The sequence below is a fragment of the Euprymna scolopes genome, chromosome 30, assembly GCF_053919585.1.
Source record: "Euprymna scolopes isolate OS-2025 chromosome 30, ASM5391958v1, whole genome shotgun sequence".
Taxonomy (NCBI): Eukaryota; Metazoa; Mollusca; class Cephalopoda; order Sepiida; family Sepiolidae; genus Euprymna; species Euprymna scolopes.
In genome coordinates, this window is record NC_136511.1 from 82,804,031 (window position 1) to 82,816,921 (window position 12,891).

Below are 12,891 nucleotides of genomic sequence, written 5' to 3' on the forward strand. Positions count from 1 at the left end.
ATCAATGCGCCCTGTTAGCTGATAGGTCAGCCTGTGGCCGAATAACTCAGAGGGAGGGGAGCATTGATTCACCAGAGAAAATAGTTCTCTGTGACTTCTACACACTTACCCGTCTTAATACTATTCGGATTATCTTCTATCCAAGTTGGCGACAAAATACCGAGACCAAGGGCCACACCTAGGATAAGTGTGTTACGCGAATTGAGAGTGACGCCATGAAGGGTTGACAGACCAACGGATGTCATGATGACAACAGTTACAATGAAGATACCACCGATGATCGGGTCAGGAATGGTGGCCATAAAGGCCGCTACCTTGCCCAAAACGGACAGAATAAACAAGATTACAGCAGCTGTTATCAATACTATCCTGCTGGCCACCTGAAAAAAATATAATATGTTATATCAAACATACATTTAGTTGCCATATTTGAAACCTAAAATTATAAAGTCGCATCGAAATCACCAGTTAAAATGTTTGGTTGTTTTGTTTTACGGCATATCAACCCTTTTCATGTTATTTAATACCGAATTCGGCCATTTTGAAAAATAAATTATGCTTCAAGTTCTTTATATTTTCAAATATTTATTCATAGCGTTTGGTTTGGATGTTTTGTTTTACAGCATATCAATCCTTTTATGTTCAATCATTTTAGCAAAAGTTTTTTATATCTTCAAATATATTATTTGTTTAGTTTAGGTGTTTCTAAATAAAAATTGTTGCTTTTATCTTTGGCTTTTAATCGTACCAACACTAATATATATATATATATATATATATATATATATATATATATATATATATATATATATATATATATATATATATATATATATATATAAGAATGATGCTGAACGTAGTGCCATTATTATTAATTGCTGAAGTATTTTTATAGTTTCAACGTATATTATTAAAGAAAAAAAAGTGTGATAACGAACAGAAATTAAATACAGTTCTAAAATATTTTTTCTTCTTAACTCTAATTAAGTGTGTCAAAAACGCAAATTAGACAAAAGGAAGGTAAATAAACGCTGGGGTAGAAAAAAAAACTCTATTAAGACGTCTTTTGGCCGACACTTTTCAAAATGAACGTAACCAACGGGGAGGGAGCAATCCGTTGAAAAACGTGGTCAAAATACGATAAATTACTAGCGAGGGTAGAAAAAATTAGTATAAAGGAGAAAAGGAAACAATCTCATCGAACATCCATAAGTTCCAAATTATGGCCACATTAAAATTATGGCTACATTAAAATTATGGCCACATTAAAAGTATGGCTACATTAAAATGATGGCCACATTAAAATCATGGGCACATTAAAATTATGACCACATTAAAATTATGGCCATATTAAAATTATAGCCACATTAAAATTATGGCCACATTAAAATTATGACCAGATTAAAATTATGGCCACATTAAAATTATAGCCACATTAAAATTATGGCCACATTAAAATTATTACCACATTAAAATTATGGCTACATTAAAATTATGGCCGCATTAAAATTATTACCACATTAAAATTATGACCACATTAAAATTATGGCCACATTAAAATTATGGCCACATTAAAATTATGGCTACATTAAAAATATGGCCACATTAAAATTATGACCACATTAAAATTATGGCCACATTAAAATTATGGCTACATTAAAATCATAGCCACATTAAAATTATTGCCACATTAAAATTATGGCTACATTAAAATTATGACCACATTAAAATTATGGCCACATTATAATTATGGCTACATTAAAATTATGGCAACATTAAAATTATGACCACATTAAAATTATGGCTACATTAAAATTATGGCCGCATTAAAATTATGACCACATTAAAATTATGGTCACATTAAAATTATGGCAACATTAAAATCATAGCCACATTAAAATTATGGCCACATTAAAATTATGGCTACATTAAAATTATAGCCACATTAAAATTTTGGCCACATTAAAATTATGGCTACATTAAAATTATAGCCACATTAAAATTATGACCACATTAAAATTATGGCTACCTTGAAATTATAGCCAGATTAAAATTATAGCCAGATTAAAATTATGGCCACATTAAAATTATGGCTACATTAAAATTATGGCCACATTAAAATTATGGCCACATTAAAATTATGGCTACATTACAATTATGGCCACATTAAAATTTTGGCTACATTAAAATTATGGCTACATTAAAATTATGGCCACATTAAAATTATGGCCACATTAAAAGTATGGCTACATTAAAATTATGGCCACATTAAAATTATGGCTACATTAAAATTATAGCTACATTAAAATTATGGCCACATTAAAATTATGGCCATATTAAAATTATAGCCACATTAAAATTATGGCCACATTAAAATTATGGCTACATTAAAATTATGGCCACATTAAAATTATGGCCACATTCCTTCTGTTTACACAGAGACGGCTAACGCAAATTAATAGAATTTTTAAATGGATTTTCGAGCGTGTTTTGTATAAGATAGAGAAAGTTTTACCTGTATATAATCTGACACTGCAATAAATGTTTACCGATGGCCGACTTATGAGCCTATACACGCCTAGATGTTTTCCATTTTTTTTTGTGCCTACGTATCGAAGGGGGGTATGTTTGGATATTCTGAAATATTATGCTGAAAGGTATGGCCCACATAGTCAGTCTCGCACTGATTGATGTCAAAAATTAGGAGTTTTCACATAACATTTCTACAGCCATTTCACGTTGCTATTTTGCAACTAAGGTTCGAACGGTATTTGGAACGAGAAATGCTCTCCTCTCCTTTCGGAATACAATATGATGGTTTACCGTTTTAACGGCTAGTGCGAGGCTGACTACATGAAGCATACTATGTAGTGATTGGAGGTTAGAATTTCCCAACATGACCCCCCCTTCGATATGTAGGCACAAAAAATGGCTAACATCTGGGCATGTTGACATCTTACACAACCTAACATCACAAGTGTATTTGTACGTATTTGTTTGAGAAGTTTTATTACCACACAAGCCGAAAGGCTCAACATATAAATCAACAGTAGATTCTTTGGCATGACGGGGAATATTTCTGTTTAGAGCAAAATTTCATAATGATACTTGAGTTTTTCATTTTAAACTTAAATTCAAACCAGATCACCGCACAACCAGTAATGCCAGGCGTATAAAATTAACAGCAGGTTCTGGTGCGTCCAAATTCAATGCTTCTCTGTAGAGCACAAATTAATTATGATACTTGACTTTTGCATTTTAAACTTTAATTCAAGCCATTATATATAAAAATACTTTTATGAACTCAACATTCGGTTCTCTACAGTGCGATGTAGACTACAATGTATTGGGAGCTAAGTCATTTCGCGACGGTGACGAGAGTCTTGAAGGTGATGAGCGTAGTGGTTGGCTATCGTATGGTGACAACGATCAATTAAACGCCTTAGTCGAAGCCAATCCACGCACAACTGAATTCGACGTAACGTATACGACGATTTCCAACCACTTGAGAGAGATTGAAAAGACAAAAAACAACCAAAAGAAAAACGGCGTTATGAAGTGCCATCTTCCCTTCTTTTATGCTACAAGACCGACCGGGTTTTCAACCGGATTGTGACTTGCGATGAAAAGTGGGTTGTTTACGACAATCGGCGATGCTCAGCTCAGTGGTTAGACACCGACGAAGCTCCACGACCCTTCCCGAAGCCAGAGTTACACCAAAAGAAGGTAATGTTTACAGTTTTTTGAATGCAGGCGAAACCATTACGGCGGAAAAGTACTGTTAATAAATGGATGAAATGCATCAGAAACTTCGACAACAACACCCAGCATTGTCAACAGAAAAGGTCCAATTCTCTTCCTCGGCAATGCCCGACCGCACGTTACTAAACCGATCTTGCAAAAGATGAACGAAGTTGGCTACGAAATTCTACCTCATCTGCCATACTTCTCAGTCCTCTCACCTACCGACTACCACTTTTTCAAGCATTTCGACAACTTTCTGCGTGAGAAATGCTTCAAAAACCTAAGCGATATCAAAAACACCTCCAGCGACTTCATCGCCACCAGAACGTAAGATTTTTATGTCACTTGAATAAATACACTTATTTGCAGTTGGCAAAAGTGTGTTGATACTGATGATGCTTATTTCGACCAATAAAATTTTCTTTTGAGCCAAGACATGTTCATCTGAGTTTAAAAATAAAAATCCACAAGAACTTTCTTATCAACCTGATACAAATGATAAACTATCTTTTTTTTCTTGCTCTTTCTGTAACTATTAGATAATTTGCGGCCGATATAATTCTGTTGTCATGGGACTCAACTGTAACGTGGGATAACTTAACAAATCCTTCTTCTTTTGATAAAGCATGTCTTGTAACTTTTGTTTTAGCGACATTACACCAGTAAGTTATACAGACGCGCATAAGAGGAAAACACCAATCAAGGTATACTATTATATTGATTAAATGACTTAAAAATTAAATTATTATACGACATCATTAAAAATCATTAAAAACCATTAAAAACAGAATAATTAAAATTAAATTATTATACGAGACCATTAAAAAACCATTAAAAATCCATTAAAACATTAATTAAAATTGTATTTAAAACATAAGCATCACAAACAAACAGATAAACGAACATTTTATTTGGAACATAAGCGTGACAGACCAATAAAATGTCTATTTGAAACTTCAGCATGATAGACTAACAAAATGTCTATTTCAAACTTCTGCGTGACATATAAGCAAAAATGCTATTTTAAAGTGCAGCATGATAGATCAATAGAAGATCTATGACAAACTTCAGCGTGACAGATTAACAACTAAAAAAAACGTTATTTTAAACTTCAGCGTGACAGATTGACATGAAAACGTTATTTTAAACTTCAGCGTGACAGATTAACATGAAAACGTTATTTTAAACTTCAGCGTGACAGATTAACATAAAAACGTTATTTTAAACTTCAGCGTGACAGATTAACATGAAAACGTTATTTTAAACTTCAGCGTGACAGATTAAAAAAAACGTTATTTTAAACTTCAGCGTGACAGATTAACATAAAAACGTTATTTTAAACTTCTGCGTGACAGATCAACAAAAAATCTATTCAATCTTCAGCGTGACAGATCAACAAAACTCTATTTCAAACTTCTGCATGACAGACTAACAACAAAAATGCTATTTCAAACGTTAACATGACAGACAGCATGATAACTCTATTCTAAACGTCAATGTGACCGACCAACAAAAAACTTTTTTTAAACTTCAGTGTGACAAACCGACACACATGAACACTTATAGAGATAAATAAACTCATGTAAAATAACATGCGTCCATTCAATTTGCGTGTTTAGCGATGAAAATCTATTTTAACTGAACGGAAGATCGACGAACACTGCTTCTCACAAATATACGTGGACACAGCTAAAATAAGCTGGAATCTTTTTAGCACGAATTAAAAAAAAACTATTAAATATTTACGTCCGGAGGGTTCACGTACTTGCTAGCGTCAATAATTGCAACGTTCTCGTTGTGTTAACCGATTGCTTAAAAAAGAAAAAAAAGAACATTATTAGGGGAGGTGCCGCCTAGCTGTAGCAACTCCCCGGAGACAGCGCCAGTAGAAAATGACCAATTCAATGTTTGCCCGACAGAATTGCGGGGAAATAGGTTTGCCAACTTCTTTGATTGGAGTACCATGAAAAAGCAATTTATTTTCCTGCAAAGAGGCGGGGTTTAGGCCGTCGATAGGGAAGCAAAATCAACACTAGGGAGAATCTGAAAGAGGTTATCGCTCTACGGAAAAGGGTAGCGCCGAGAAGAGACGTTGACCAATTATTAGAAAGAGAAACCATCGACTCTTGTGGGATAAAGTAAATATTACTGATAGAATAAAATGTTTTAAAGAAGCAGCGCATATGTTGAGCAACAATGGCCTCCTAAGTATAAAATTAAATACAATATGGAAACAATCAATTATAAAACACACACACACACACACACACACACACACACACACACACACACACACACACACACACACACACATATATGCACTAGCAGGCCGTCCGGCATTGCCTGGTCGTAAAATATGCTTAAACATAATATTTTGATTAATGCAGATTTCGTATTTATTATTATATTATACAAGTAGGCCGCTCGGCATCGCCCGGTCATAAAATACGCTTAAATATGATATTTTAATTAATGCAGATTTCATATTTATTATATTGGACCAAATATATAGCAATGAGGTAAAAAGTTAAAAAAAAAAAAAAGAATAAATTGTGCGCCATCACTGAGAATCGAAAGCAAACCGTTTGGCTTACGATTTATTTTTCCTTTGACCTTAATGACTGACCTATGAAGACATGTTTGCTGCAATGCTCAAAATTAAAATGTGAACCAATAGCTACTACGTTACGCATGCGTATTCGTAATGCTGTAACGCGGCGTTCACCTGGCAAATTTTATGTCTTTAATTTTCACACTTTTGTACCAATTTTCCCAGGCTAAAGCCCAAATATAAAGTTTCGCATGGATTCGAATGCCCTATATGTTAAGTTTCATGTCTGGAGACTAAAAACTGACAAAGGTGTTTGATAGGCAATTAGTTTGAAACAAATATATAGACACATACATAAATATATATGGAAAGAGTTTTGTATTTACTATAACTTTTTTACTATAACTTTATGCAAGTATAAATCATGTAGAATATCTGCATGGATATAATTGTACGTAAAGACGATCATCCCATAAGAAAACCGAAAAACTAATAGGGAATTAAATAAAATGAATGTTTAAAAGAATAAGCAAATTAGCTAGATATTTTGCCAGTGACTTCAACTTCACGACCCATGTATAAGATTGTTGTATTTTCCTTTTAAATAAATAGGAAAAACGTTTTTAATATGAATATTAATACACAAAACACCCAAAATGTGTAGGAGTATAGATATATAATATTTTCGCAAAAATCAAGACAACAAAATATAAAATGAGAGCATAATATTGTGTATTTTCTACAATACACAATGAATGCACGATATGAGATTCTCATTTTATAATTTGTTGATTTAATTTTTGCAGGCTCGAGTATGAAAACTATATAAATTATATATATATGTACTAGCAGTTCAGCCCGGCTTTGTTAGGGCCCTATGTACTGTTCATAATTTTATGTGCATATATATATATATATATATATATATATATATATATATATATATATATATATATATATATATATATATATTAAAATGTTTGACTCATGTCCAGGCAACCTACATCTAAAATTTCAAGTGTTTAGACCAAAAATTGGCGGAGGAGTTTGAAGAGTCTGCAAATATCAACTCTTTCAACTTTGACCTCTTGCAGCGAAATGTTCGTCCAAAAACTGATTAAAAAGCTTGCTGCATGTCTGAATACCCTTTATGTAAAATTTCAAATGTTTAAACTCCATATTGGCTTAATGGTTTGCTAGAGACCGCAAAAGTCAATATTTTTTTTTTAACTTTGATTCCTTGGCAGCCAAATTTTTGGCCAAAAACCGATTAAAAAGCTTGCCCTATGTCTGAATACACTTGCAAAATTTCAAATGTTTAGACCCAAAATTGACTGAGTAGTTTGGTCAATTAAAACAAAATTGATCCTAATTTTGACCCCTTAACCTTTATTATATTGGGTTCAAATCAAATTAAAAAGTTTGATCCATGTCCAAGTAACCTACATCTAAAATTTCAAGTGTTTTGACCTAAAATTGGCGGAGGAGTTTGGTAGAGTTTTCAAAGGTCAACTCGTTGAAATTTGACCCCTTAACAGCCAAATTTGTGGCCGAAAACCAATTAAAAAGATTTTCCCAAATCTTACTACCTCTTATGTTAAATCTGTCTGTAGACTAAAAATTGACAGAGTAGTTTGATAGGGAAATGCGCCCACATAGATACATAGATACACACACAGACAGACAATTTCACTGATATAAAACATCGGACATGAGGCACTGCTTATTTTTTTTTAAATGTCGGCTAGGAAGCAAGTGTCCTTAACGAAAATAGGTGGGGACGGGGTTTGGTATGAAGGAAATTCTTTAATTGTCCTAAAAGTTCAAGTTACTATTTTCGTGTCCGGTTCAATTTTTGTAACTAACTAAATATAAGATTATTGAAGAGATGGGATTATTGTAAGATTTGAGGAGAATGTTATAGTTTCTCTTAAAAATTGTGCATAGTGTGTAAATTGTGTTTAAGGCTATGACGATGCAGTTTGAAATATACAGTTGCGCCTTTAACACACGTGTCTGTATGAATGAATATGTTAAATTGTGATTAATAATTTGTTCTTGAATGAATTTAGAGTGGGATGAAAGTCTTCGCATTGGCTTCTATATTTACCTTCGTAACTCCGATTAGAGCGACGTGACCGCTGTACGATGTTGTTGCGTGGCAGGCACCCATCAGTCCTGACAGCATACCGGCGAGGCCTTCAATTAAAATCCCACGACTGACGGCATGGTGAGGCGGTCGCGGAATGTTACAAAGTTGTGCTGCGGCAAAATAATCCCCTATTGACTCGATCATTGAGGTGAGTGTCGCAACCAAGAATCCCAGAAATATCGCCATGTTGAATGTTGGCAAGCCGTACTGACCTACATAAAAGAAAAAGACAGATGAATTTTTATTTATACACACACAGAGATAATAATTTCAGCGCTGTTCTCTACACAAATAAGCTGTGTTATTTTACACGCACAAGAATTTGTTTTGTTTACCCTGGCAAGACATGTGTATCTCAGTTGTAGTCTTTTACGTGTAATTACTAGTGTCGGTCGGCACTAACCCTATTCGGGTTTAACTGGCTTCCTCCAAAGGAGGAAGTTTCATAAGTGTATGAAATTTACAAGCGGTCCTCAGTCGCATGTATATCCTCGTTAGGGGAGATGACGACGTTAGGGTTTTGCAACTCTTGTAGGGAGCTGTCGACGTCCTCATACATACAGCGCCTGGAATTCCAAAATTGGTCACCCATTTTAGTATTAACCACGATCGACGTTGCTTAACTTCGGTGATCTGACGGGAACCGGCGTGTCAACGTGATTATGCCGTATTCATATAATTACTAGTGATGATAATTTCAATAGTTTTCCCGATTCCAATACAATTACAGATTCTTTTCAAAATTATCGAATCCGATACTATTATCGATTCCGATTCTGATTCTGATTCTGCTTCTGAAATCGCCTTAATAAAGTAGAATTTCATGGAAGGAGGGATTAACAGAGAGTCCTCATCTACTTTTAAATTGAAATATAATTTTCTTTTTAATTTGACAAAACATCTTAATGTTTTCCGTTTATGTATTGTATCCAAGATAGCGATGAACCAATATTTTTCATTATTTATCGATTCATGATTACCTTTTATTATTTTTTATCTGTCATTTTAAACTAAGTTTGTTATTATGATCTATAAATGTTTGTTTTACTGGCGGTTAAAAATTAATAAATTATTTATCATTTATTATTAGTATCAGCAATATGAAATTAAGGTTTAGATAAATACATTTAAAAGAATCATTTTGGGTATCGGAAATTAGGTTCCCTTTCAGATTACTATACCGATCCCGATACCCCCAAAGTTATGATTTTTTCGATTCCGATTAATCATCCCAGCATTAGTAATTACGTGCTGAATTGAATAACATTTTTATGCGTTTAAATGAAAATCGCTCCATGAAGCCAACTGATTGAGCTAAAAAAGAAAAAGAAAAAAAAAAAACCCCAGCAAAACAAACAAGCAAGCAAGCAAGCAAACAAACAAACAAACAAACAAACAAAAAACTGTACTTATACAGAGTAAGGAACGTGCTATCGTCGTAATTATTCGTGCGGTTTACGTACGATGCCGAAAGATGCCGAATCACTAAGCCAATAAAATCGCAGCAGCCAACGCCATTTAAGAAAACATTTATTTGCTATAAGTTGTTCATTACAAAAAACAAAAACAAAAGCAAAAAAACAAAAAAACAAAAAAAACCCCAAAAAACAAACAAAAAAATCAAGCAAAAGACTTGATATGTATAAAAAATCTAAAAAAGTCACAAAAAGAAAACAATAATATAATTTTTGTTTGTTTGCTACCAGTTGCTTGTTATTAAAAATGAATTTTTATTCACGAAGCTTACTTTACAATGGGTGTTTTCATCTCGATGTGAATTTTAGTTTTCTTAAAGTTTTGTAAAAGTTGCCAAATAATTATTTATTGTATTTGCTTCACAACAACAAAAGGAATATTGTTTTCATTTTTAATTAATTTTTCATTGAATTATCTTCGGCATAACAGCAATCTTTTTTCATCGAAAAAAAAAAGAAACAAAAAGAAAATAGTTACCGTTTGCAAAAAAAAAAAAAAAAAAAAAAAATAAATAAATAAAATAAAAAATAAATAAAAAAGAAGAGAAAAAAGAAATAACAAAATTTTCGGCGATAGCTCGGTCCTTATTTTCAATTCATTTTGCTCTAATAATAATAATAATAATAATAATAATAATAATAATAATAATAAAAATCCATCACAAAATTTTCATTCGGTACCTTCCGGAATTTTACGTAAACTGTTCAGTTTACGCGGTCCTTAGTCTACATAAATACCAAAATATCTTACCTGGGTAAGGTAGATAAAACCATGGTGTCAGGTGTAGAATCTCAATTTTGGCATCAGTTCTTGCTGTATAATGTGAATGAGTGCGATCACTGGTGAACACATTATAAACAGTCAAGATATGTGCAACTGCCCAACCAACACCAACAGCAAATAAAACCTGATAAGAATAAGGATAATAAATAATCTATATATTAATACGATAGCGTGTGTGTTATTTTCTGTGTCACGCTTACATCCGGGTCGTTTAATTGTTATGTACTTCTATTTCTTGTCATAAATAATTCTATCAAGATTCTTCATAAGTTTTGGTTTCGATTTCGATTATGGCTGAAGGAACTCAAGTTATATATATATATATATATATATATATATATATATATATATATATATATATATATATACATATTTTTTTTTTCATAAGTTTTTTTTTTTTATTTCGGTTTCGATTCAAGCTAATGCACCCAAGTCATATGGATATATTTTTTATTTTCGAAATCGCAACTTTCTAATATATAAAAATCGATACAACATCAACTCTATAATAATATATAAGAAATCTGCAAGAATCAAAATATCATATTTAACCGTATTTTAAGACCGGGCTTTGCCGGGTGTTCGCGCTAGCTTAAATAAATACTTTTGCAGTTTTAACAAAAGAGCTACAATAATATCAGAGCGTCTCCATTTACACTTTAATCATCTACAGAATGCCAACATCAATATATTAAATATGAATGAGTCCGCTGTGGAATTTCCACAGGTCCTTGGTATTTTTATCGAGAACCCATCTCTAGATGACTGCTAATCAAGTCTAAAGAGCGCTTCACCTGCCCGTATAACTTGATTAGCCCTGCCGGACGTCAAATCGGTATTTCCTTACCACGGGATTGTGTTTATGGTTGCAATCAACCAGTATTTTTATCGATACACAAGCTCTAGAAAGATTGTCGGCCAAAACTCAGAGCTCTTTCTACCCAAAACCGATACAAACGCCAAGTATCCTCGACGTTTTTTTATTTATTATTATTACATTACATTTACACCCCAAACAAGGCACATTACCACTTTGATGTAGGGGCTACTATCAGGGAAATAAGCATCAGGGGTACTACGTAGGGAGTTGGACAGCAAGATATCAGTTCACATTACACTTGAACTTCTGCATGTCAATACAGTTAGGGAAGCAGGGACCCGGAAGGGAATTCCAAAGTCTAGCGGTTCTGGGGAAGAAGCTACTGGTGTAGAAGGCTCTCTTACATTTAGGGATCTCTATTGTGAAGGGGTGGGATTTAGCTGCTTGTCGGGTTGGTCGGGGGTATTTACGTCGATGGGGTACAAGTGCTTGCAGTTCGTCAGAGCATTCACCGTTAAAGTACTTGTAGAACAGGCAGAGGGATGCAACATTTCGTCGATGGGACAGCGGTTGAAGCTTAGATGACAGTTCAGGACCTATCAGATTGGCGACTCTCTTTTGAACCTTGTCTAGGAGCGAGGGACTAGTGGCAGATGCACCAGCCCAAATATGACAACAATACTCCATACATGGGCGAATGGTGGCCTTATAGAGGTACAGGATACTTTCGGGCGTTAGTAGCTTTCTAGCAAAGTAGAGAGAACCTACCTTCTTCGCAGCGGTCCTGGCAATCCTCTCAATGTAATTGTTCCAACTCATGTTTCATGTGAACGTTAGGCCAAGGAGTTTAAAAGATGTACGTTCAGATAGTCATTGGCCATTGCTATTGGCGGTAGGGAAGGGTTCTTGTAATTATTGAAGGAAACAAGATTAGTCTTGGCAGCATTGAATGTGACCATCCATTTTTGTCCCCATTCCACTACAGATCGGAGATCATCTTCTAGTGTTTCTGTCATTTCTTTTGATATATGTTCATTCGTTTTCCTGTCGTGTCTGCTATAGAGCGTGGTGTCATCAGCATATATACCCATATCACAGACAATTTTGTCAGGGAGGCCATTTATCAATATTAGGAATAATAGAGGTCCAAGGATAAACCCTTGAGGCACTCCCGTATTTATATCATATTGTTTAGATGTACGGCCGTCGAGGACAACCTGGATTTTTCTCTTATCTAAGAAGGATTTAATTATGTTATGTATTCTTCCTGTGATACCGTATGATCTGATTTTCCTGAGAAGACCTTCATGCCATACCCTGTCAAAAGCCTTAGATATATCTAACGTTAAGGACAATGCACACATT

At 33.9% G+C, this 12,891-nt stretch overlaps 1 protein-coding gene across 1 annotated transcript in view; it reads right to left on the minus strand.

Moving 5' to 3' along the window:
• The window catches only part of LOC145254530 (solute carrier family 23 member 1-like), a 76,274-nt gene that overhangs the window by 15,672 nt on the left and 47,711 nt on the right, over positions 1–12,891 (minus strand). The window contains exons 6-8 of the mRNA XM_080113055.1: positions 10,674–10,830; positions 8,406–8,659; positions 110–380 (exon numbers count right to left, since the gene is read on the minus strand). Of these exons, the coding sequence (XP_079969181.1) occupies positions 110–380; positions 8,406–8,659; positions 10,674–10,830 (682 nt within the window). The remainder of the gene's footprint in view (positions 1–109; positions 381–8,405; positions 8,660–10,673; positions 10,831–12,891) is intronic.